Here is a 23,752-nt window from a genome sequence, read left to right as displayed (position 1 = left end):
GGCTTGTCAGAAACAGCGTCGTTTGAACTACAAAAATCGGATCTATCTGGAGGGCGGGTAAAAAATTCGGAAAATCTTATCTGCTGCGAGTAAAAGGGGAGAAAATAGCTAAAATAAGTAAAAATAAGAAAAGATTGGTAGCTATGTAGTTTGAATTTTGTGTTTCTCTTTGAAAATGGGTGAGTTTTCTGAAAAAGCGGAATACTTATAAAAAAAAGTGAAATTTTTAGAAAAATCTGAATTTTTGATAAAAAAGCTGAAATTCAAGAGATAAAAGTGAAAAAAGCCGAAATCAGCTAAAAAGCGGAAAAATCTCATCCCTGATATATACATAAGATAAAAACACAAAAACAAGGGAAAAATATATAATTTTAAAGAGAAGAAAAATTATAAATCAAAACAGAAAATGAAATTTTTTTAAAAAAAATCACAATTAAGTTTATTGTAAACCAATCCTTTTCTATTTAATACATAACTGTAATAACTTATAGTCAACTATCACACAATTATTAGTAGTTATTCATAGTAATTAGTAGTAGTTTCATGACTCTACTTTTTAGAGTAATATTTTAGAATATATTTTTCTACTCTTTAAAACGTATTTAGATCTGAACTTGTTATCTCTAATTTTTTTAGCATCCCACCAACTTTGAGGTATCGAGAGCTTACTGTATATGAAAAAACTTAAAAGAATAAATCTTTTTTTCTTAGCCCTTAAGAACAAACAAAATAATAAATAAAATAAAGGAGTAATTTTTGCATGGAAAATTTTAGAAATCTCAGAATAACGGAACCTTTAAAAGGCATATGATTGGCCATAAGCCCGTGGGTTAACCTTTGATCAAAGGCTGCCCGTGGGTTAGCTCAAGAAAAAGGTGTCAGAAGAATGAACCCAAGGACTAAAGCTGGAAAGTTTCAGTTATAGTGGAAAACAAGTTGCAAACAAAGAAAAGTGAATAGGTAAAATAAATTTCAAACACAAGGTTGGGATTTAGTTCCTTTCTTGGTATAATAAATTCCAAGAAAAGAGCTAAACCCCAAAAATCATGTTTTGCACTGCTCCCCACATAGTCATGCTAGTCAGAATATCATTAATCAGAAAATGTCAACTTACCAGCTAAACCACCAGTGGCAGCAGAAAGACCGAAGTGCCCATATTGTGGCAGATAGACATTTTCAGCTCTTAGGCATAACTCATAATCATCATCATTATTGGAATTCCCATTATGAAACAAAATCTATAATCAAATCAAAATACATTATTTAACAAATTTTTTTTCTCTATATTTTCTTTAAACCAGCATTTAAAATTAACAATTAAGGTTTATGCACCAACATGTTTTACAACCATATAGGAAAGAAACTTAAACAAAAGAAAATAAATAATAAAAAGAAAATTAAAATATATATAAGAAAAATAGGAAAATACATATTCCATTAATTTACGCATATTCAATTTAATTCTTTTAAAATTCAGCTTAATTTTTTTTTTTTTTTAAATCAAAAGAGGAATTTTTTTCAGACAAATTTTTCCAACTCATATTAAAAAAAATGTCTTGTAATTTTGCCAAAATTTAAAAAAAAGGCTGTCAAAATCGATAATAATCTTTTGGGCAGTTAAAAAAATTAACAAAAATATAAGTTTTTTTTTTTTTGAAATTTAAAAAAAAAGAAAAGAAAAGTTTTAAAGAAATAGTTTATTTTTTATGTATGTTACTGCACATGAAATGCAAAACATTTTAAATTTCCTTTTGAATGAATGGAGAGTGATATGACCTACACGATTCATGATCTTCAGTAAAAAAATGAGAAGGTTANAAAAAAAAAAAAAAAAAAAAAAAAAAAAAAAAAAAAAAAAAAAAAAAGTGATGGGTACTTTGTATAAATGAGGAAAATCAAAAATGAAGAAAAAAATTATTTTTCAGAATGTTGGAGGTTCATGAATATGAATATATTACAAAGCTGCATAAAAATACTAACAAAGAATAATAATATTGTTTGTTTAGATAAACAGACAATATAGATAAAAAATTAAAAAAAAAAGACATTTGATTTTTCTAATGGGGCCATACAAATATTAATGATGTAAATTTTAATAAAACATACTTATTTATTGTCGGTCCCCCAAAATGCTTGAAACTTCATATATATGAGAAATCGCATGACCTAAACACTTCTAAAATTACAAATTGATTCTCTAAGTAATTTTTGAGAAATTTCAAAAAATTTGTCTGTATGGGAGTGTTTCCATTATTTTGTCAAACCCTTATATATTATAATACAATAAAAGCGATTCCAAATGAGTATTTTATTTTTAATGCATTTTTCAGGCTTGAAATATTTGCAAGGGGACTTTTACATAAAAAACAAAAGTTGTTTTTTACTGATTAATGTCAGTTACCTAGCTCTAGCTAAAAGAAAGCATTAAAAAGGTGAAATTAGTTATAAGGTACATTGCGTGATTTTTTACTGCATTTTAAAGCATAAAATACTTAAGAGAAATTTTACAAATATATTCATAATGAAAAACATCAGTTTCTCTGCTAGTTACCTAATTCTTAATATAATAAGGTATTGCCATGGCAAAAAAATAGTCAATTTGTTTAGTTATGAAAATTTTAAGGTATTTAGGTGAAAATATAGACTATAATCACAGTTTTTGCACAAACAACAGGAGTCATTACATCAAGTGTCAATGGTATTTTCTTAACCTACGTAAATTTTCTGACTTTTTCCCCTCTCCATAACTGTTTTTTGTGCCATTTTAAGAAATGCCATTATACTCACGGACAAAACATTTTTGTAGTATTCAACTTTAGCTCGGACAGGAAATGGTTTATTGCGGAAATCTCTTTGACATCCAGCAAGTTGTTGAGATAATCCATCACTGAAAACAATAAATACTTTTATTTTCTAAATATAAACACAGGCATTCATAACAAAGACCCTTTAACAGAAAAAGGCAATAGTAAGAGATTTAGCTAACATGCAAATTAAAACTAAGTATCGACCTTGTTTTCAGTCACTTAAAAATTTTAAATTTGAAAAAGAGTTGCTTATCGGGGAACAAAAATAAACCTTTCAATCAATAAACTGCTTATTTAAAAAATTCTTATTAAATCCACCTTTTTATGCATTGACTTTAAGTGATGAGGAAGTTCTGAAGAAAAAGACATACTCAGTAGACATAACTCTACAGACAACCTAATGTAATAAAAAGCATGCAATAACAAAGACTCAAAAGAGTTGGTCACATGGTCAGAATGTCAAACTTTTTATGCAAAGACCATGAAAAGCAGCACCAATGGAGATGCAGTGATTGCATTTTAGAAACCTGAACACTATCATAATTAAAAACTAGTCACCAAAAGCAGAGGTGCAATGAGAAAACATCTAGAGAAGACTTAAGCCAAAGAAAAATACAAAACCACATTATTTCATTGACTATCTTAAAACAAGAATATACTGCATCTGACAAAAAACTCTTAAAAACTTAAAATAATATATAGGTTAATTCATACACACAAACATGAATAAAATTGGATGACTTCTGTGTAAGTGTTTCTGATTTTTCATTTAAAAATTTAAATCTGATTTTTTTCTCAATATTTTCAAAAATTTTTTTAGAATTTTAATTTATAAATAAATTTTATAAATGTAGTTGCAATTGAAATACTGTTAAAAAAAAATAACAATACATTAAAAAATATATTACTGAAAAAAAAAAAGTTGTTTTATGATACAAATGCAAGAACCAAATTTATTTAAAATGGAATAAGAAAGTATTACACATCAACTCCTGACAAAGGGACTTAATTTTTGAAATAACAGAATAAATTGTGAAACCATATCTAAATTGCAGATTGACAAAAATTTCTTAATAGAATAATTTAACCATTAAAAAAATACCACACTATTAAAAAATGGAAATAAATTAACTTTAAACGGTTTTTTTTATGCCACATAATTATAATTTTCTTTTCAATTGTATATATTTAAAGATTCAAAAATATACTTGCAATATTAAAATGGAATTAGGTTTATAACTAGAATTTGTAGGATTTTTATTACCATTGGATTTTCAATATTTAATAAGATTTTCTAATTCAGAAAATATCCATATTCAATAACTAATTTTAGTAGAAGTATAAAAAAACATTAAATTTTCTTACATTTTTTATTTACATTTAGAGAAATTAAAAGACTTTATAAATTTTTCATTCTTGTTTCAAAAGTGCTGCAAATTTATTATAAACTAAGTCTTAACAAAATGTTGATAATTTAAATTTGTCACAACAAAACATTTTTAACACTAATTTTAAATCTAAAAACAATAAAAAATTCATTCTCACATTAAAATGCTTTGCGAATTTTTAAATTGACTACTTCTTTAAAAAAAGAATCAGTTAATTTAAATCACCAAACCCTGCTTCTGTAAGAGCTATTTAATTTATTTTTTAGTTAGTTTTATATTACATTTTGAGTTACTCTTAGGAATAAATTTCAAAGAATCCTTTTGGTTCTCATAAGAAACTCGGTAAAATGTTTTGTTATTTTCAATTTAAGAGACAAATAAATTTTATTTTTACAGAATATGACAACATTCTTTTAAAAAATGATTTTTAAAGTTCAAGACTAAAATAATGCATTTAAGGGTCATAAGATTAAATGCATCTCTAGGGCAAAAAATATTTACTCTAGTTAAAAACTGCAAATCAAACTTTATAAGGAATAAACAGGGGAAAAAAAATCTACAAAAAGGGCAATTAAATATTATTTTCTTGTAATTAACAATTCAAAACACAAAAAATATGCTAATTCTAAAATTTCATTGGTGTCCAGCTAGTCTGGAATACTCCCCCAGTACATATCTGGTACTCTGGGGATTAAAACCAATTTTTTTTTAAAACTGAAAAGCCTGTTAATTAATGAAAATTAAACTAGGAAAGATAATATATCTCCCTTTAAAATACTTAAATATATAATTAACTATTATTAATTTGCTACATTAAATTAAAAGCAAAAAATTTCATTCTTACCTCTGATGATCAAATGTTTTAGTTCCATCATTGTACATAGCCATGATATATGGGTTGTTTCCCTATACATAAAAATTTGTTTAGTTGCAATACAGCAATATGATATCATAGTTACATGGATGGAACAGCAGCAATGATGTTATTACAACACAAATTTTGAATTTCACTTATCACATTTTGCACTGTTGGATCAACCCACATGTTAAACAATTTTCTGATAATTATTTTTCACATATTAAGTCGTGTTTCATATTTTGATATTTTTAATTACACACGATACACTATCAGGGTGCATAGCCAAATCTTTCAACAAGAAACAAGCATCTTTTAAGTACTTTTTAAGCACTAAAAATATTTTTAAGGAATATATACATTAACAAAATGCAAAATAATTTTCAAAAACTTCACATGATTGTGATAAAATAACTAATTTCTGGCAAAGACTCTTTTCTTGATTACATAAGTCATTATAAAATGATCAAGAGATTTTTCTACTCAATATCAGAGGGTGAAAAATGAAGCCTGAAATTGAGAATATCTTTCAAAATGCAACAGAGTTGCACATGAGAGTGCAATAATCTCACCAAACTCAGCACAAGCATGCTCGCAAGAATTTCATCTAACATATAAAATGATGGGCGGTTTCATACGCCATTGGACCGAGAGTACACCGCAATAGATTGTGGTTGAATGAATTGTGAAAATGTTGAATAGAACAATGAGAAAACACGCTTTTACATAATATGTACCGAAAATCAACATGGTTAAGAAAAAAAATCTCATTTTGGAAGGAAAAATGAAGCATTTTCTAAAAACGCTACATACCCTGAACTATGAAGACACTTAAACTTCGCTTTTGAGTAATAACTATTTGCTATTGATTTATTAATGCAATGCAATGCATTGCATACATACAGACTATACGTATCAAAAATCTGAACAGTCAACAAATACAGTACACTCTAAACAACACAGTATATACAGATATATATTTTAAAACACATGAAATTTTAAAAACCTGAAATTAATTATGATGATATGAATTTTAAAATTGATTTATTCACATTAAATATTCACAATTTATTTATATATATCAAAATGTAAGGAAGAATTTTTTTCAATAGGTGGGAAAAAAAAACAACTTACTCTGCCATCATTATCAAATGAGTCAAAAAATACTCCCAAACCATTCCAATGATCATTACTTCCAAATACAGGGCCTTCTACACCTTTGTTGTCTGTGTACCAAAAGGCCTGAAAATAAAAAAAACAACATTTTAATACCGTTTACCACAACACAAACACCATTGAAGTAAAATATTGTATAGCAGGGCTCGAAATTAACGGTGGTCTGTTGGTCCGTGACCACTAAAATCGGAGTCGAACCAGCATAAAATAATAAACAGTGGTCCGCCGGACCACCATCCGCCGCAGCAGATCTCCGTTAATCTATTCTCGCAGCCGATCTATTCTCGATCTTACGAAACTTAAACGATCTTACTTAAAACTATTTTAGAGCTTATTCACAATTTTTTTAAAAAATTTTTATACAAAATTAATATTAATCAAAAAAATGCGATTTAAATAAAAAATTTATGATTTTTTTAAAAAAAAAAATCATGATTTTTTCAATCAAAAATTGTAATTTTTTTTTTTATTTGCAGCTAATAGGAACGCGTAGATGGACCAGTAAAGTTTTGTGCGGACTAGTAAAATGTTTTAGTTACTGGTCCTATGGACCATTAAATTTTTTTTTAAATTTCTACCCCTGTATAGTAAACCATTAAGACAAAGTTCAAGTTCTTAGGAATCATTCAAGTAACAAATTTCTTACACAGTTTGATCTCATTCATTAATATTCTACTAGTTATTCATGAATTTAAATATTTTAATCTTTTTACTATCCCATAAGAACTAAGTCTCTTTCAAAGCACTATAGTCTGTTGAATGTGGTCGTCTGACTCTTTTTATGTTTCCCATGAGATAATTAAATGGGTAAATTAATTATTAATTTTAAATGGGTTTTCATTATTAAATCAAAATAAATGTCCGAGCCATTACAGTCTATTGCATTTCATGACTAACAATATCAGGTTGCTTGTTTGTTTCCCGCTCCCCTGCAAATTTCAAAGCTATTGTTCGCATGGACTACATCCAATGTTTTTAATACTTGAAAATCAAAGGGACTAACTAAATAAATTTCACAAGAATCTAACATTTGCAAAAATTACACCTAGAATGCAAACTATATTTTGCTGCTCGATAAAAATAAGTTTGCTTCTTAACAACTACTCTTCAGAAATTCGAATATAATGGCTGAATATTAGGCTAAATAAATTTTTTGCTGCATCTGTATAAAAGGTAATTCAAGAACAGTTACAATAGAAATAATAAAACATAATTTAAAAAATAGAAATCTGAGCGACTTACAAAACCATCAGCACCAAGCCTTCCACGACCATTTACTCTAAATACTACTTCTACCTCCCACCAATCAAAATTGGTCTTATTTTTTGTCCAAATTGAACCTGAAACAGACACAGATTTGATTAAATGTACTACTGCCAACTACAAATTCAGAATAAACATGAAAGGCAATCAAATTTAAATCGAAAAGAGAAAGGAAAGGTTAGAAAGATAAAGAGAAACTTTGTAGCTACCTTCTATTAGAAAAATAATGCTAATTTCAACACTTAGTTGAAGAAATATTCAATAATAATAGCACTAGATTTTTTCTTAAAAAATAAATAAAAGGTGCCTACTTGATTTTTATTCCTAAATTATACTTAAATCTTAAAAACAAATAATATCATACTTTTCCACTAATGTTTATTATTTGAGATGCATAATAATTTAATTTCAAAATAAAAATCTTAGAAAAAGAATTAAAAAGTTTTTTTTTCTTTCAAAAAAAAATTAGCAATGATTATTTCTGACTTTTTGTGAAAGGTCCTGTCTTCATGAAATTGCCAAAAATCTACCTATTTTGTGACTTCACGACAATGGATTTAACTGATATATCCCATTTTGATGGAAAATAAGATATATCTAATTTTGTGAAAAATCATAAAAACCAGTTATTCATTATTTTTAAAATTTAAAATATTGTAGACCGGTTTTTTATAAAATCCAATATTATGAATATGAAAAAATAAGACCCTGTTTTTGTGGATGGGAAAAACATGTGTTTTAAGAAGTTATAGTTTTCAAATTATGAATTAAAGCTATTAAATGTCACTGACTTTGTTTTCCAAAAGAGCTATAAAATTGTGAGAGCTATTTTTGTGATAAAATATTTTGTGACCAGTCCATTAACTAGGGTTGGGGTTTTCACACTTCAAAAAGTGACAAACTGTCAAAATCCTGGGAGAAGTTTCTTTTTCTATTATTGGGAACATTTCATTAATTAATCACTGTTTAAATCATGTACAATATTTGCATAGTAATTATTACAATACAACTCATAACAAGAGAAGTTAATTTCTGACACAGAACATACCTTTTTTACTTCGTAAAGATGGAGTAATTCTAACCATTTCTTCACTGGCTATAGCATCTATATAGCAAACAAAAATAAAACATTAGAATAAAACACAAAACAACTTTCCAGTTTTAATTTTTTTTTTTTTTTTTACTTGAAGAACATGTAAAAAGCAATTCAACAATTAAATAAAAGAAAATTTAGGTAAAGAAATATTTTTAGAAAAATCGGAAGGAGTAGTAAGCGCGACCCACTTATGAGAAGATAATTCTTCCATTTAAAAAAATATATTTCTCACATTTTTAGCACTTAACAGACAAGGCAAAATTCTATACTGAATTTATTTCAAATATCAGTTCTTAAAAATATTTCAAAATTTAAAAAACTTAGTGACAATTGCCTTATCGGGTGGGTTTAACATATATCATAAAGGGGAAAAAAGAGAGATACATAATTCTGGTAACAGACACCCTTCAGCAGGACAGCACACAATTCAGTTTGTTACAGGATTGGCAGATTATTGCTTGGACTCCTTTATAAAACATATCCTAACTTGTTTCTAATAAAAATTAAAAAGCTGAATTGAAAAAAAAATTTTTATTTTATTTTTATCATTTACTATATTACAGAAGTAAATGTGTAGGGATTTTTCCATTTCTTTAGTATCATATAAAATTCAACTTTAATTTAAACAACTAAGTTTTTATGTAGAAACACCTTATATTTTTAAATTTTGCTCCACGATCTTAGATTAATATTAATTTGGACAATGATAATCTTTGTCTGATTATAACTAAGTCAGACAAATTTGGATTTATAAAGATAATGCTGCCAATGCACTCTACAAATTCTGCTACTGAACATACAATAAAATGAAGAATTCTTTAGTATGATTCTAGCTATTACAGCCAAACAAACAGAAGCCAAAAAATTAAAGGAGGAAGATATTGGCCATCTCTCACAACCCCATAGATATTTTTTTTACCACTACAGACAATTTTATCTTTGAAAATCATTTTAATTTTAAAATATAATTCTAAACATAGAAAAGTCTGCTTTTCAACTTTATATTTGGTAAAGTTTCTGTCTGGTCTAGTAATTTCTAGATTTTTTTAAAATTATTATTTTGGTTCCCTTGTTTAGGAAAAAAATATCTTGGTTGTGCATATGTTTATTATTATTATTTTTAAGTTCTCTCCTTATTAAGATATTTAAACATTCAAATCAGGTGTCACCAACTTATTATGGTTGATAAGTAGATCCATAGAAATAATGTACTCATAGCTGCCAACATAGAAAAAATCCATAGTAGATTTTACAAAAGAATATAAATTTCATGATAACTGTTGCATAATATACTAACTATTTAACATATAGGATTTTTATTGTCATCAAACGACAAAAACTTTATTACACTAATAACTATAAATGGTCTGCAATATTTTCCATTTATGATTGACATTAAATGAACTTTACATTGAAATGTTTTTTATTATATTAATTGATAATTTTGAATAGAAATAGACTATCAATTTATTATTGACTGCTACAAGATTTTTTAAAATTAATTTAAAAAGGGAGCTTTGAATAAAAATGAAATGAAAATTTTAGAATTTTTTTTTTTTTTTTTTTTTTTAAAATTTATTACTATAAATGAGGCTGTTTCATAAGTATTAGTAATACTTATTTAAGTATTCCAGCAAGGAAAAAAAAATGAGTAAAAATTCTATCTTAATAGACATATTTTTAAAAAACTTACTCAATTTTAGGGAATTTTATAAAATTAAAAAAAAAAAAAAAAAAGAAAATGNAAAAAAAAAAAAAAAAAAAAAAAAAAAAAAAAAAAAAAAAAAAAAAAAACGAGAATTTTTCTTAAACCAGTAGACATGGTAAAATTCAGTAAATCCAGTACAGTTGGCAGCTATGTGTATAAGAAGCAAAAAAATCAGGGTTGGCAGGTTTTTGACATGTGACAGTTTTTGACAGTTTAAACCACGTCAAAAACCTCACTGTCAAAAACCTATATTCATATGTGAAATTTAATTAATACATGAAATTTATATATTTTTTATAAAGGATATTGTTTCTAAATATGTTCTAGAAAAAATAAATTTAAAATTTTGAAGAAACACTTATATTTTGAATAGTAACCAAAATCTTGTACTTTTGAAAACTCACATCTTTTGTAATATTATGTATTCATTTTCATGTGTTATTGAAAATCTGCAGTGATATTATTAAGAAATTTATTTATAACCAAATTTAGTGTATAGTATAGATTATACTAAAAATTAGACATTTTTAAAGATAAACATTAGCAGTTTTGTACATTAGACATCTTTTAAAGAAAAATCTTTTTAATATTCTTTTAAATCTTCTTAATAATCTTTTTAACATAAGACAATACAAATTTAAGTGCTTTCTGTTAAATACACAGAGTAGTTAGTGTCGATTTACAGTATATTCAGCCTATTCATTTACTATGCTGAAAATTTAGTTTATCCAAATACTTGTGAATTTCATTTTGCTGAATACTATATAGTTTTGTTGAATATCTAAATATTCAGCTGTTGAATAATTACTTCTTGCTTTCAAGATATGCATTATTTGTATTCTTAATACAAGTGGAGAAAAAAAAATTAAGAGATAAAAATTGTTTTAAAATGATAAGTGTAATAATTATAAATAAATATAATAAACAATATGAATTATATTTATCATTATTCACAAATATAACTACTTTTAAATTCAAATTAACATACTGGATAATAAAGATATTCGGTATAACATTAAAAAAAAATTTTTATACACTTGTATCAAGTTTGTATTTATACAACATAACTTGTAAGTTCCTTATAAATATTAGTTATATGTTCCTTATATGTCAAAAATGCATAGTAATAAACTTTTAATTTTCTTAAGTATCAAAAAAAAAATTTTTTTTTTTAAAATATAAATATTTAAAAATATTTTGTGCAAAATTTTTCTGCACATGCATTTGAATATAAATTTCTGAGATTTTAAATCTGTTATTTTACCTTAATTTTAATTAAAAAATATTTTAAAACCTGCTGATTACCTATAGTATAATTAAATTTCAATATAATGCATGGCAACTGTTGGTAGTTTTGAAGTTTATATATTTTTTTGGCAAACTTTAGTTTTTGACATTTTTGATGGGTTTTTGTCGGTTTAAACCAGTATTATACCCTTGTCATGTCAAAAACCACTTTTTGACGTCAAAAACCCAACCCTGAAAAAAATAAATAAAAATTCTAAATAAATTTTATTTAACTGATTATATTTTAACATACTGAGCCGAGTCTCAATCTTAATGGTTTAAAGTATTAATTGCAAATTAACTGATTAAAGCTTATAAATATTTAAAATGAGAATCAGACATTAATACATATTTTCTTTAATTAAACATACCTTTTAACATAGTTAGATTCTAGACTATAAAATTATACGGGCTAGTCACAATGCAAAAAGTGTAGTGCCAGTGATTTCGCTTACAGAAAAGAATGTGTTAAATATGCCAAAAATCTTAAGACAGAAATGCAAAAAGTTAAACTTTCTGAAACAAGTAATTTGTCACACGGATTAAAAAATAATAATAGAGAATAGAAGATTTATTTTGATCATGAAGGCATATAATAAAATTTCCTACTATATTGCATAGTTCATTTGTGCAGATTTCCTCGTCAATCTATTGTACAAATTTTTTTTGGTTAGTTATTGCGACTCATTTCCGCATGGTTTTATGACATACATTCTCTAAATTTTTAATACATTATTACAGCAAGCAAAATTTGAACATGGGTAAAAACTGTTCACTGTTTAACTTTATTTCTAAATTTGTATTAACTTTAAAAATTATTTACAATATAAAATTCATTACTTAAAATTTATTTTTCCTAATGTTAGTAATAAATAATTTATTTTGAGTTATAGCGTGTTTGTTTCATTTTAAATACTTTTAGACAACCATAAAATTTCTTTAAACCATTCCATTTACATTGACCATGAGGATCCGATGTTTTGATTAAAAATAATTCAGGGTGTTCAGTTTAATTTTTTGTACATTGTACAAATATAGTAAATGCTAGATTTTGAGTGAACTAGAACTAGTTCTCTTATTTTCATTATTTACTAGTTCATTAAATATGTAACTTTGCTTAGTTTATGGACCAGTTTATAATGATTCTCACAAGTTCAAGTGACTAATCCAATACAACAGATAACCAAGTGACAAGTAAAAGTTAATAGATCTGATGTTTAGATTAAAAATAATTTAGGATGCTCTGCTTAGTATATTTGTACACTGTACATATATACTAAATATTAAATTTTGAGTGAACTAGAACTAGTTCACTCATTATTTTCAGATCCATAAACTATGTAACTTTACATAGTTTATGGACCAGTAAATAATGATGCTCACAAGTTCAAGTGACCAGTTAAATTTTCCCCACACACTTTCTAACGCTGTTATCTATTAATAAGTAGAAAAGTGATAAATGTGAATATCAATTAATAGATATAGAATTAGAGAATTTATTACCTATTGATCATGAATCATTTTTTCTCCTAGAGACTAGTTTTATTTCCACTCCTTACTATCTTTTGAAAATTAAAATGATATGGTAATTTTTAAAACATTCCATGAAACAGAGTTTATTTTTCATGTAGAATTTAACAATTTCTAAAAATTTAGAATGTTGTGTTCAGAATGAATTGAGCTCACCTAATATTTAGTTAAATTTTTAAAAATTTTACTTTTCATGTTCGCTTATTTTAAAAAGCTAAACATAATTAAAATAAAGAATAATTTTTATTTCCTCTTTTCTGTGACAAATTATATATTAATAAAAAAATTAACACTATTTGTTTTTTTATTATTAATTATTCTGACTCATAAAACAATAATGTATGCAGAATATCAAACAGTTGCCACATTCAAGATTTTAATATTCATTACAAAATCTGTAACAATTTAAAAAATTTATTTTTCATAAAAAAATTATAATATCTTAGTGAATTGTGCTTGAAATGTAAAAAATTATGATATTTAGTGACATAATTTAAATATTTAAGTGATTTGTGCCTAATCAAAATTGCTTCTATTATACTTTTATTTCTTTATGGGAACACAATTTTTTTAAATAATTATTGTTGTATAAATTTGTTAATCATGCTTAAGCTCCATAATGTTATTTTCTACTTTTAAAACTCTTTTATGTTAAAGCAGAATAGCACATACTAATCAATGTGATAGTAAAGAGTTAATTTAAATAATCCAAAATTTGAACCATAATTGTAAGTTTGCAGAACTTATCCTTTTTATGTGTGAACTTTTCTTTCTTGTTCACCAATAAAATAGTGGCTTTTTCTTACAGGGAAAAAAAATTATAATGCAAAAAAAAAAATTTGAATTTCTGCAAAGTATCTACTGTTTATACATAATTCTTACGAACAATATAATTTAAAAAAAAGTGTCTAAATATTGACAATTTAAGGATTATCATATAATTTTACTTAATAATTTTTATATCATATAATTTTACTATTTTTCGATGCAACTACTCCAGCAGAAGCTTCTATTAAGAGAAAAGATTAAAATTGTTAGTTTTAGAAATTTTTTTCACTTATTTAAATTTAATAGTGTATTATTATAGAGAGCTGTTATCATCTAACTTTATGATAGGGACAAGCAGTTCAGCATCTAAAAATAATTATATTCACTTTTCAAACAGTCTAAAATTACATTACAACAGTTTAAAAAATTATTTAACGTGAAAATTCACAAAAAACTTTGATCTTCACCATATGGCTTGAAGGAAGAAACACGAGAAATTGGAGGTAAAAAGTTATTTTATAACATTTAGATATACATATATATATATCTCAACGAAATCTACATTTGAATTAAATTCTAATTTTCAAGAATAAAATGCCTTCAACGTAAAGGAAAAAGCCACGTGTGCCATGAATGCGGGTCAGAATTTATCACTCACTTCCAAAATGCTCCCAAAACGGAACAGTTCCATCCTTTTGAGCTAAGTAGGGACCTTTAAAACTGTATTTGTATTCAAATTTGTGGTGCGGGATTTCACAGTAAATAAATATGAACTGAAAACAAAACAATAACAACGAAAGCCACATTTTTATAAATATTGGAGATGCCGAAATGAACTCCAAGCCGACAGCCTGTCAACAGTTCTGCTTCTAGTTACGGATTCTGCCTATGAGCATTGTTTACGTCAGCAATGGATTAATTAAACTTCATTTCAATGCCTTCTTATGCTTACCTTCATAATAAATAAATAAAGTTAAAAGCTTATTTTTCTATTTAGAAATAATGATTAAAAATTGTTTAAAATTTACTTATTGGTAGAGGAGGGGTATTTTTAATTTTAAACGAAATGAAAAGGAAACTATTTTAAGAAATATTATCAATGCAAGCTATAACCTGAATAATTATAGAGTGAAGCATACGAAACCTATTGCGCATCCCTGCATATTTCTCAAGAAATTCGCTAAAATTGAAACTGCGTTGAAGAAGTTTGCTAATTGTTGCTTGTATCTTTAGTGGGGGATCCCCTTTAGTGTGACGTTAATAATAAATCGAAAAGAAAGTTCCGTTTTTATAGAAAGGAAAAATCTACATAAAAGGAATACCTTTTTAATGTGATAATTTTTTGTTTTAAATCAAAGAAAACTAAGAAATAAAAGCAAGATCATGTCCGGCAATGAGCAAAAGCCGATGGTATGAGAATAGTTAGCCTCTATGCCCGGTTTCAGAAAATTATAATTTAATATATAAAATAATTTAGAAAATAATAATAATAATTTAGATAAAAAAATATAAATTAAGAAACTGATAAATTTAGCCCAGTTATGCATTTTGAAAATAAAGAAATATATCATTTTCAGTTTATACTGCTTATTAAAATTACATAACTAAATAATATGTTTTTTTATGTAAAAAAAATATTTCAAAAATAAATTTTATGCAAATCATCATAATTGTAACCATGTATTGGAAACCTTAATTATTAAGCTTGCTATCAGATGGACCATGTCATAGTATTTTTGTGCGCGAAACATATATAAATAGCCAGCAAAAATAAAATTTCGAGAAAAATTAATTTGTTGTCTAAAATTAACTGTATTTAAAGTCCAAAGTTTTATAATGTTCCTAAATTATTATGCTTAGTATTTATATCATCCTAAAAGAAAATTAGAAAAGCCTCTTCTGGCTATATGCATGCCTCTAGGATAACAGCAATTTTACTTCTAAAACATCATTTTACTATGACTGAAGATTTTAAATGATCTTTCAGTATTTAACAATTCTTGTCATGCTTTTAGTGTTAAACACTGTGAAAAGCAAATTTTCTTTTTTAATAGTACTTTTAAAAAGTATTTTTTATTATTGGATTCCATTTTTTTAATAAATTCATAATCTATTAACTAGCACAACCATCATTTGAGGACATCTTTTTAAAACATGTTTGCTTTATAGTTTTCACTCAAAATACTCTATACTCTGTGGATCTAAGTGCTCTAAATAAGTGAATACAGTGCTAATTTGTAAAATAGAAAAAAATATTAAACAAAAAATTCCCCTATTTGTATTAGACGTATCTATTTGTATTTGACATTTTTAAAAACATTGCTAAGTTACAGAAAAAAAAGAAGAAGAAATGAATAAATAAAAGATAATAATTGTGTAGTTATAAATCATCTCTCTATAATAATTCTAATTTTCTTTTTGGAATGTGAAAATGAATGGTTTATGTTTAATGTTATAGAAAAAAAATTTTTTCTCCATTTATATTTGACATTTTTTAACAACATTGTTAAATTACAAGAAAAGAAGAAAAAATAGATAAATAAAAATAATAATTGTGTAGTTATACATCATCTCTCTATAATTATTACTAATTTTCTTTTTGGAATATGAAAATGAATGGAAATTTTTTCTTTTTTATGCATTATAACATTTAGCAATTAAAATACTTACACAAACTAACATTTTCACACAGTATCTAAAGGTAATTTATTTTTCTTTCTATTAGATGGTTAAAGAATCTGCAGAATTTATCTCACAAAATGCAAAACATGTTTCCATAAGTGACATTGGAGTAGAAAAAGCTGCAGAATCTGTAAGTGTTTTTAAGTTATTTATAAACTATTTCATTCATTAAATATTTTAATTTAATTCAACAGTTCAAATAATCAAAAATAAGTATTTTTGTACAAATTGCTGCCCTGTTTCTCCAATTCAACTTAGTTTAACCCTCAATTTGTTATTTAAATCATCCAATTTGAAAAAAAAAGTAGAAAAATTTGTATTTTAAAAAAAAAGAAGAGGAGAAAAAAAAAATTAAATCAGCCAAACTATGTTCATTTAGTTATGCATTTTTATTTTTTAACTCTCATTTTAATGATTATAATGGTTATATGTACAAGAATTGTTAAAAAGAAAAGAGTGATATATTATTTTAATAACAAAATCAATCTAGGGTTAAATGAGGTCCTTTAACTTAACCCCATCACAGAGTTCTAAACGACCTTTAACAGATTTTTTGAGAACTATAAATTTCTAGAACAAACAAACTTCAAAATCTCGTTTTTCTAAGATAAGTAATGTATTTTGTTTGCATTTTAACAATTTGAACAAGAAAATTTACTTTCTCTCAAGCACAATTTTTGTAAATGCTTTTGAAAATGTAAATTTCTGTATGAATTAATGGCAAGAAATGAACCTAAAAATTTAACACAAGGAGAGTTTAATGTTATAATTTTTCTTTGTAGTTCTTATATCAACTTTAGCCAATCTAGAAAATAAGTTTTTTTCTAAAGTTGATTCTTTTTGAGGAATTCTGATTTGAAGTAAAGAGTATTTATATTTCTTAAGATTAATTTATAAATTATATTTAAAAATCGGAATAAATTTTGTGAAAAAATTTACACTTATACTTTATTCCCTTTTCATTCGGAATGTCTTTAGATTCTGAAAGGATTCAAGGAAGAAAAGTTTTCTTTAAAAAGCTGGAAACTAAATGAACTAAATCCTCAAGACGCTAATCACCCCTCTACTATAGATTGGATATTCTTTGCTGATACTCTGAATTTTTCCTTCTGGTCTAAAAATGAACAATGTAAACTTACCTTTCATGGAAAAACTTACACTGGTTACTGGTTCTTATGTGCTGCCATGAATAGAGCTATTGAGGTTTTTATATCATTTAATTTTATTTTTATTCTTTTGATCTATTAGGTATATTTAGCATGTATGCAGAATTAATTTAATTGCTTTCTAGTTTCTAAATTAATTTATTAGATTTATTGTATATTCTTTTAGAGATTCATTACTTATTTCTTTACATTAATTACATTTCTAACTGTCCCACTTACAAAACTGAACTAGATCAGTTTATATTTAGCAATGCATATCTTGCCTGCATATTCGCTAATGGCAATTATGATTTGAGGCAACACAGGCAACCCTACCTTCTCCAGCATCCCTAGGTTAAATATATGTACACATTGGTTTATCTGAAAAAGGCTACGGTCTTTAATATGTTTGAAGATGGAGCGATATTAATTTTATACAAAAAGTGTTTTTAAGCAAAATATAATAAATCTCACAAATGGAGTCAGTTGCATTAAATTTTATGAATGTTACCTAGAAAAACTTCCAATGGCTTATTGTTATTATCCAACTGATTTTAAAAAATATTAATTCAAAATGTAGTTTTATTTTCCGTATTTTTATTAATTCCTCCCCCCCTTTTTCAGATTTTTTATTATTATTATTTTTCTTTTTCCCTTTTTTCATTGTTCTGTAATTTTTGCCATGTTTTCCCTGCATTTTGAACTTATGAGTTCTATTTACCTGCAGCTTATGCACTGTAAAATAAAACTTATTGTTTTTCTTAATTTTCTTAGTATTTTTTTCTTTTTATCCGTTTTGTATTTATTTATTATGCTATATATANTATATATATCATAAACTTTATTTTCTATTTTACTTCTTTGCTGCAACTAGGCTGATGTCTAGGCTTGCTGAAAAACAACAACAAAAAAAATACAATTGTAGGAAAAAATTTTAAATGTGATTTTTTTTCTTCAATTTTAAAACACAATTTTTCCATTTATAGAAAATGAAATTGCTTAGAAATTATTATCAATTTAAATTGTTCATGTAATTACGATTCATTAAAATGTGTGGCTTTGCATTATGACATTTTCCTTTTCTAGAAACGAAGCGTTCAAAAAAAATTTTTTTTTGTTTCTTAAAAAATAGGTTTTAGATATACTTCTGCTTTGTGAACATAGCTCTGTAGATGAAATTCCTTACATCACAATTAAGAGAAAGCAGATGTAATAGATATTGAAAAAATTATGAAATATGCTCATATGAGGGGAGAGGGTTGAGATTATTTAAAAAATATTTGAACTGAGAAAAACTGAAAGAAAATTAAAAGAGACATTGTGAATTGTAGGATATTGTTCATTGCTTTGGCAACAAAATAAAAAATAATACCAATTAAAGGTCTCAACCTGTTATCGTGTGATCAGAGTAGGACAAAAAGTATAAAATTGAATGAAACACTATATTTAATTTTTTAATACAGAATTAAAACGTCATAGAAGTTTTGTATCATGTTTTTAAGTAATCACTGTTTCCCAAGAAAAATTTTGCTCCAATTTCATTGTAAATCCATTTGGGTTTTTAGTGATTATTGTTACAGAATTCTACATGGTTTTTTAATCAGAATTGTTTTGTTAGGATGTCATTACTGCAGTTGTTTTTCAAATCCTGAATTTGAAAAAAAATTGTTGACATTCACCTTTAATTTGCGCTGATTTAGTTGTAAGTTTCTATGATTATTTTATTGCTTTTTTGGTCTTGGATTGCTGCATAGTTTTTAAAATTCAAATATTTTTAATACAAAACTATTGTGACTCATGCATCTAGAATCACGCATGTAAATAATCACTTGTCCGTTGTCAGCCATATTAGTTTGATTTTACACCAATTTTATTGTAAGTTATTTGTATGTGGTTTTTCAGCAAATATTATTATAGGTTTCTATACGGGTTTTTGAATTACCAATATATTTAATGGGATATTATTAATTACAGCAGATGAATTTCAAGATGGTCATTTGAATAATAACATTTTGAAGCTCTTATTTGACTTGCGGCATTTTTGTCGTGCATTCATATGGTTCTTTTTATAATTTTTTTTTTGGTTGTTATGCCAACAAATACCTACATAATTTTTAAACAAAACTATTACAACTCATGAATCTCGAATCATTCAAGTGAGTTATCACCTATCAATTTTCAATCACTTTAGATCGATTTTGCATCAACGTGATTTTTTAAATTCCTGTTTTTTTCCCTTCGCAATATCATTATAATACACAAAATTTGAAATTTAAAAAATGCACAAAGAGAAGGAAAAAATTAGATTTCTCCATTGATTGTAGGAAACATAACGAAAATGTTTAAAAAAATATCATTCAAACTTGATTCTAGGACTGATTTTTTTCACCTAATTATTAAAATATCAAAGAAATGTCAGGTTGTAATTGAAAAGCTAAAAATAAAGTTGCCTCACAAAATTTATTGGTCTCGAATGGCGACCAGGTCAATGATATTCAACAGTTATGTTTTTGTAATGTTTCTATTTACATTGATTATCCTATTTGTATTTCTGGTGATTGATTTTTTTTTCTTTTGTAGGAGGGTTTTGATATTCTGTCTCCAAAGTTTTATTCTGTAGTGTCTATGGATACTCTGAAACATATCTTTAGATCGGATTCAGGAAAAGAAATACCCATGCTAGAAGAAAGGCACAAAGTTCTAATAGAAACAGGCAGATGTTTAATTGAAGTAAGTCAAAAACAAGTAATCAAATTACTACATGTAATTATTTATTTCTCTAAATCGTCCTATAAAAAATACTTACACCATCGTTAAAGTAAATCAGGCCCGTTAACATTAAGTTTGTTATCCTGAAGTCTTTATTATAAATTTATACATGAAATTTATCTTTTTCCCCCGAGTGAATATCATATTGTTTGGAAGAATTTTAGTTGTATGTCAATAGCTGGCAGCACCAATTTAGCCTTCCCTTATTCGACATAATTGAAAATGTGTGCAGATTTGATGCAAATTATTTTGATTTTATTAAAAACTATTGTGAGTATCATACCGAGTGAATATCATATCTAAACCGAGTGAATATCATATTGTATAGAAGAATTTTAGTTGTATATCAATAGCTGGCAGCACCAATTTAGCCTTCCCTTATTCGACATAATTGAAAATGTGTGCAGATTTGATGTAAATTATTTTGATTTTATTAAAAACTATAGTGAGTATCATACTGAGTGAATATCATATTAATTAGAAGAATTTTAGTTGTATGTCAATAGCTGGCAGCACCAATTTAGCTTTCCCTTATTCGACATAATTGGAAATGTGTGCAGATTTGATGTAAATTATTTTGATTTTAACAAAAACTATTGTGAGTATCATACCGAGTGAATATCATATTGTTTAGAAGAATTTTAGTTGTATGTCAATAGCTGGCAGCACCAATTTAGCCTTCCCTTATTCGACATAATTGAAAATGTGTGCAGATTTGATGTAAATTATTTTGATTTTATTAAAAACTATAGTGAGTATTATACCGAGTGAATATCATATCTAAACCGAGTGAATATCATATTGTTTAAAAGAATTTGAGGTGTATGTCGATAGCTGGCAGCACCAATTTAGCCTTCCCTTATTCGACATAATTGTAAATGTGTGCAGATTTGGTGTAAATTATTTTGATTTTATTAAAAACCATTGTGCACATCATATTTCTTTTTATGGCATGAATATTGTGTTATACATATAATACCCCTTGCTTTTTTACAGAGCCTTTGTTTATGAATTTGATAAAAGAGATTTATCTTACTCGCAAAATAAATGTAATACTTTTTCAGAAATTCGGTGGCTCTTTCAAAAACTGCGTTGAATTATGCAAAAATAATGCTATGAATCTTTTAAACTTAATAATAGAAAACTTTCCATCATACAAAGACGAAGCATTGTATGAAGGTAAATTAGGTAAGTTTTTCTAATTTACTTTTTTTTCTTGTTTTAAAAACTTTTTCATAATTTTCTAAAACAAAAATATCTAGTTTCTTTTTACAAGAGAGCACAGATTTTGATAGGAGATATTTGGGCTTGTTTTGAAGGACAAGGATTAGGATATTTTGAAGATATACATAATCTGGCTATATTTGCTGATTACAGGTTATTACATTGATTTATTATTTATATATCAACAAATATTTTTCATTTTTGCTTTGTTTTTTCTTTATTGAAAGGAATAGAATTTGTGGATTTCTTTTGTTTTATAGATTTTTTTTATAATATCTGTTTTATAATATTTGTTTTAAATTTAATAATTTCATTTTCATAATTCGATGTTATTTGATATCTAATTGAAAAATATTTTTTCTTGAACGTCTTTGGGACTTTTAGTGGAAACTATCAAGTTCAAAAAATATGAAGTTTTAAGACATTGTAAAGAGAACTTAAAATATGATAGTCACAGACATGTAATCTCAAAATCCCTAAATCATTTTCCAGAAACAAAAAACAATCTCTGTCATATTTTATAATTTTGTTAAATACTCTAAAGTTAGACATTAACAGAATTTGTGCATAGCAACACTTGTTTATCCGTAATGGCAGTTTGAAAATATATATATATATATATAAGCAGCTCTTTCATATGTTGTTTATTTGGTTAGTGAAACAAAAAATTTTATTAGCAAGCTATTTTTGCCCTGTTTTTTTTTTTGTTGCTGCAAGTAATGCATAATAAATGTTTATTTATGCTATTGGGTTATTTATCTTCCGGAATTTTAAATCTTAAAAATGACATGAACAGTGTTTGTTATCCTGTCTCAATATAGTCATCTTAAACTTGGCAACAAGCATGATAATATATAAAGTTTCCTTTAAAAAAAATAAACATAAATTTACAAATATATTTAATTTTAAATAATCTTCAAATTATATAGGATGTATAATTTGGGAAAATAATAGAGACTTTGATAACAACTTTCACGGTATCTGAGCAAAACAGTATAAAGCAATACAAATTAAAAGAAGGGAAACAGAATTGTATGAAAAAACTTAAATAATGTAGAAGTGTAAGTGTTTAATTATTTTTAAAAACTACATCTTCAACTTTTTTCTTTTCTTTTTCAGTTTCCCAATGGCAACGAATTCATTAAATTACCCTTATATCTGTTGAATTTTTAAATATTGATATGAATCAGTTTATGAGAAACCTACCTTTCGCTCAGTGGCGTAGCTAGGTAACTAAGGGCCCTGGGGCAAATTAAAAAATGGGGCCCCACTGCTTTTTATCAAACTGATTAGGTTTTATCAAATAAAAATATGAAATATACAAATACTTTAAAAATGCTAAGCTACAAAAGCTCTTTTTTGTGCACTGCAGGGAGGTAATAAAAATATTAAACAATAACAACATAAATTACAATTAATACTTGGTGTAGGTTTGGCTAATAAAACGAAATAGAGAAGATTCAAGGGTTTATTATATAAAGGTTGGGCCTACCAACTGACTAAATAATAATTATATTTACAATTTTTTCCTAGCTTTAGTTTTCGCAAAAGTATCAATGACTTCGTTTAAATCCAGGCTTGATGCGGTTTTGTTTTCAATTGCTATTAGCGATAAATGTCGGAGTCGAGTTTGGCCCATATTATTTCTTAAATAATTTTTTATTATTTTTAATTTGCTAAATGACCTTTCAGCTGCTGCAGAAGTGACAGGAATTGTAAAGAATAATAACATTGCTGTAAATACTTCCGTTAGGTCGCATTCTAGCACTCCATATTTGCTCATTATTTCTTTACATAATTGGTGAACAGTCCGTGCTTAAGTTAGTTGAGGTAAAACTAGGTGGTAAATATTAATAAATTGAAGTGAAAAACTAGGGCCTATTATATCTGAATATTTTCTTTGGAATTCGTCACACTTTTGTAATAAAGTTGCTTCATCAACATGTAATAAAAATGTTGGTGTTAGAAAATCGAATATATGACAGACTGCACTCATACCAATAAAACGTGTATCTAATTGAGATATTACTGTGTCTAGTACATTATTGAAAAT

At 25.9% G+C, this 23,752-nt stretch overlaps 2 protein-coding genes across 3 annotated transcripts in view; one reads left to right on the top strand and one right to left on the bottom strand.

The window, feature by feature from the left end:
• Positions 1–14,791, bottom strand: part of LOC107447704 (protein ERGIC-53) — a 27,852-nt gene extending 13,061 nt beyond the window's left edge. Inside the window, exons 1-7 of the mRNA XM_016062691.3 lie at positions 14,538–14,791; positions 8,539–8,595; positions 7,470–7,567; positions 6,186–6,293; positions 5,040–5,101; positions 2,788–2,887; positions 1,115–1,238 (exon numbers count right to left, since the gene is read on the bottom strand). Of these exons, the coding sequence (XP_015918177.1) occupies positions 1,115–1,238; positions 2,788–2,887; positions 5,040–5,101; positions 6,186–6,293; positions 7,470–7,567; positions 8,539–8,595; positions 14,538–14,685 (697 nt within the window). The 5' untranslated portion in view covers positions 14,686–14,791. The remainder of the gene's footprint in view (positions 1–1,114; positions 1,239–2,787; positions 2,888–5,039; positions 5,102–6,185; positions 6,294–7,469; positions 7,568–8,538; positions 8,596–14,537) is intronic.
• A 237-nt stretch (positions 14,792–15,028) lies between these two features.
• The window catches only part of LOC107447710 (queuosine 5'-phosphate N-glycosylase/hydrolase), a 17,253-nt gene continuing 8,529 nt past the window's right edge, over positions 15,029–23,752 (top strand). Inside the window, exons 1-6 of one of the 2 annotated variants that reach the window (XM_016062707.3) lie at positions 15,029–15,289; positions 16,605–16,691; positions 17,540–17,764; positions 20,287–20,436; positions 21,540–21,663; positions 21,738–21,852. In XM_016062707.3, coding sequence (XP_015918193.1) covers positions 15,263–15,289; positions 16,605–16,691; positions 17,540–17,764; positions 20,287–20,436; positions 21,540–21,663; positions 21,738–21,852 — 728 coding nt within the window. In that variant the 5' untranslated portion in view covers positions 15,029–15,262. The remainder of the gene's footprint in view (positions 15,290–16,604; positions 16,692–17,539; positions 17,765–20,286; positions 20,437–21,539; positions 21,664–21,737; positions 21,853–23,752) is intronic. The other variant, XM_043039575.2, reaches the window with a different exon arrangement.

This window comes from Parasteatoda tepidariorum, chromosome 9 (genome assembly GCF_043381705.1).
Source record: "Parasteatoda tepidariorum isolate YZ-2023 chromosome 9, CAS_Ptep_4.0, whole genome shotgun sequence".
Lineage (NCBI taxonomy): Eukaryota > Metazoa > Arthropoda > Arachnida > Araneae > Theridiidae > Parasteatoda > Parasteatoda tepidariorum.
This window is presented reverse-complemented; position numbering and strand designations above follow the sequence as displayed.